Source organism: Mandrillus leucophaeus, unplaced genomic scaffold (genome assembly GCF_000951045.1).
Source record: "Mandrillus leucophaeus isolate KB7577 unplaced genomic scaffold, Mleu.le_1.0 Scaffold16, whole genome shotgun sequence".
Lineage (NCBI taxonomy): Eukaryota > Metazoa > Chordata > Mammalia > Primates > Cercopithecidae > Mandrillus > Mandrillus leucophaeus.
Genome location: NW_012101587.1, coordinates 765,033 through 768,670, shown reverse-complemented (window position 1 = coordinate 768,670; position 3,638 = coordinate 765,033). Strand labels below are relative to the sequence as shown.

Genomic DNA, 3,638 nt, shown 5'->3' with positions numbered 1-3,638 from the left:
AAAAAAAAAAAAAAAAAAGAAAAAAAAAGTAAGCATGTATTTTGCCAGAGTCTGGAGATTAGAATTAAATTAGCAAACCAGAATTGTAGAAAAAGCTATTCACTTTTAAGTATATTGCTGAGGTTTTTTTTTTTTTTAAATCAGTGTGAATGAACCTCATAGCCATGGTGGGAGCTGAGAAGGAAGGATTTCCCTTTAGTTACACACCTGTGTCAGCACCTTCTCACTTTTCTTCGAAAGTCTGGGGTGTTCCTGGGATCCATAAATTTGGGGTTCAGAGTTTCTACACCATGCTGTTACTTGTGAAACATCTCTTTAACCATGTCCCAGAGTTGCCCAGGAATTCAAGACCAGCCTGAGCAACATAGCAAGACCTCATCTCTGCAAAAAAAATAAATAAAATTAGAAATACATTAGCCAGGTGTGGTGACGTGCCTATAGTCCCAGCTACTCAGAAGGCTGAGGCGTGAGGAATCACTTGGGTCCAGGAAGTTGGGGCTGCAGTGAGCCATGTTCATGCCACTGCACTCCAGCCTGCATGACAGAGCAGGAAAAAAATCAATCAGGATCCTGGGCAGAGGGAGGAGAGGGGACTGGGGTGCAGCGAGCACTTGGGGATTGACTGAATGGCGTTGGGGAGAGATGCCTCCAACGTCCTGGAGTGGGTAAGAATGACTGGGAGTGGCTTTTAGGTCAGGAGGTTCCTGCTTGGCCACTCCAGGAGGGGATGTGGGCTGAAGGGCATCAAGTGCCCTGCTGAGCAGTTTGGCCTTGATCCTCATGCCCTGGACACACATCTAGGGTAGGAAAGTTGACTGATCCGTTGGTGATCTGAGTTTTTAGACATGGTGGTAGTTCCTGAGGTGGGCGTTCAGGCCGAGTTTAGACAGGGAAACCTATGAAGTCCTTAGCAACGCTCCAGGGAAGGGGCGTGGTCAAAGAGATGTTTCAATATGGAGAAGTAACAATATGGTGTAGAAACTCTGAACCCCAAATTTATGGATCCCAGAAACACCCCAGACTTTAGAAGGCAAGTCAGAAGGTGCTGACACAGGTGTATAACTAAAGGGAAATATTTCTTTCTCAGCTCCAACCATGGCTGTGAGGTTCACTCACACTGACTTAAAAAAAAAAAAAAAATCTCGGCAGTTTACTTAAAAGTAAATAGCCTTTTCTATAATTCTGGTTTGCTAATTTAATCCTAGTCTCCAGACCCTGGCTAAATAAATGCCCATTTCTCCAGATGGTCTCAAGAGTCTCTGGACATGGTGGGGGCCCTTCCCTGTTGGTTGGAAGGTGCCTCAGGAAGAAGAGGGTGGATTCTGAGTTGAGTCAGACCCTCGAAGGCCCCTGATGGGAGAAGCTCTCAAGTGACCACCGCTGTGGGCCAGAATGCAAAACTGCAGGAACAGAACATTCGCAGTGAGCTACAGTTGTATTAAGTGATTTTCCCGAGCAGGAAGTGGCATCTGGCCTGCGGTTCAGTGGGGGGAGGAAAGGGTGGGCGCACCTGCCCCTGGCTGGCGCACCTGCCAGGGAGCCCCAGGCGGCACCGCCTGTGCGGAGCACCCCTGAGGATGGAAAGCCCCACGCGGGGCAGGTGGCACCGGCCCTCCGAAGACGGGACGGGATGGAGCGTTGAACTTCGGGGCAGCTCCGTGCTGGAGACGCCCGCATCTGCCAGGATGGCGTCTCCATAGCCCCAGTGCTCACACATGAGGCCAGGAAGCCCCAGCAACAGTGACCACCCAAGCTCTAGAAAATATTGGACGGGGTGGATGAACACCCAAGCGCGCTCCAGGAGAAGGGATTTGGCACCCCAATGGGCTTTTAAAACGGTAAGCTTCTAGGGGTGTATTTGCCCCAATAATCCATAGAAACAACAGTCATCTAAAAATAGTTTTGTTTTCTGTCCTAAGCTCCTTTTAACTTTGTTAGTCATCACCAATCCTAAAATAAAACCCGTGTAACGTCTCCCCTAGTAGCGGCTATAAACAAACCTGCCAGGAGGCAGGAGGAAGAGGAAAGGGGCGCAGAGCGCGCGGGGAGCAGAGCCGGGACCCGCGGTGGCCGCAGAGGCCGGGCCGGGGCGCACAGGCCGGGCGAGCTGGCCGCGCTCTGGGCCGCCGCCTCCGGAACTCCCTGCGCCTGGCGCGCGGCCACCGTGGTCCCGGCAACGGCATTAAACAGAGGGAAACAGACCCGGGATTCCGTCACCCGGGCGGGGGGATAAGGAGGGCTTTGAGAGCAGACAGGAAAAGGGAGCTTTTCTGCATGGGGTGAAAAAATTATTTATTGAAGGAGGAGGAGGAGGCAGCGGAGGAAGGGGAGGGGCGGGAGGAGGAGGAAGAGCCGGCCGCCCCCGCCCCGTCCCCGGCCCCTCAGTAGCCAAGGGCAGCCTCGCCAGGTCGGTCCCGGGCTCGAGGCCCGCAGCTGGGGTCGGGGGGCTCAGTCTCCCACGTGACCGACTGGGCGCGCCCCGCCAGACCTGGCCTCGGGATTCCCTCCTCCCGGCGAGTCTCCGCCCGCCCCGTCCTGGAGGTGGGGAGAAGAGGGGAGGCGGGGGTGGGGGACGGAAACTCTCCCGGCCAAATCCTGGCCCCAGGCCTGGGGACACTCGCGGAGGGAAGATCTGGAGGGGAGGGGAGAGGGAGGAGCGTGGGGGCGCGGCCTCGCTGGAGCCCCCCAGAACCCCCGCCCACTGGCCTGGGCGTCCTCCCGCGGCCCCCTCCTCCCCTCCCAGCGCCCGGTGCTCTGGGGCGTGTGCCAGGCCTGGCTCCGCGCGGGAGGGGCCCCGCAGGTAGAGACCCCTGGAAATGGCCCCGACGCCGCAGGGGCGAGGCGGCCACCACCCCGCTAATCTGGGCGCGTCTCTCCAGGCCGAGGCCTGCGGTGGAAAAGCGGGGGTTCCATTTGTGCTGAGTCGGGGCGGCCGAATGGAGCCAGGCCTTGGGACGTGGATGGACGGGCTCTGGCCGCGCACCTTCGCGGGTTGTGCAGCGCCCGACCGCCTCCCCCGGCAGGGAGGAGGCGCTTGTGGGGGGCACCCACGGGGCACAGTGATCCCTGGGGGTCTGTGGACGACCTCCTGGGCCCCGCAGCAGACACGAGCTTAGCCTTTGGGTTTAGTTTAAATCACATAAGGGTGTCGTGCAATCGATTTATGATTTCTACACACCAGACACTTTAACCTCCAACCCCCTCCATCCAAAGCCAACAAGAAAATGCGGTGCAGTGTTGGCAGCTGAGCTGAGCCCGAGGAGACGCAGGGAGACGTGACAGAGGAAAGTGTGAGTTGCCGGGGGGCCCTCCCCCCGTCAGAAGCCTCCCAGTCGCGCCCACAAAACGCCCGCCCTCCGGGCGGCTAGGGCAGGTGAGCGCGTCCCTCGGCCTCCCCACGCCGGCCCCTGCCACAGGCCGTCTGGGGCGCGCAGATATTTACAGAATAAAAATGACAATAACTCGACGCCCGGGACGGCCACGCAATCTGTTAGCAATTTAGCGGGATGGGAATTTCCTTTCTAGGGCCTGCCAGTGAAGCGCTTTTCCAAATTTCCACAGCGGGGGAAGCCTGCGATTTTACATAATGACTTCAGCATGCCGGGCTTTCTCCGCACCCCTCCCCTGCCCCCGCCCCC

The 3,638-nt window shown here is 57.4% G+C and overlaps 1 protein-coding gene across 1 annotated transcript in view; it reads left to right on the top strand.

The window, feature by feature from the left end:
* The window catches only part of NFATC1 (nuclear factor of activated T-cells, cytoplasmic, calcineurin-dependent 1), a 160,828-nt gene that overhangs the window by 8,232 nt on the left and 148,958 nt on the right, over positions 1–3,638 (top strand). The window contains exon 5 of the mRNA XM_011975903.1: positions 2,358–2,384. Coding sequence (XP_011831293.1) covers positions 2,358–2,384 — 27 coding nt within the window. The remainder of the gene's footprint in view (positions 1–2,357; positions 2,385–3,638) is intronic.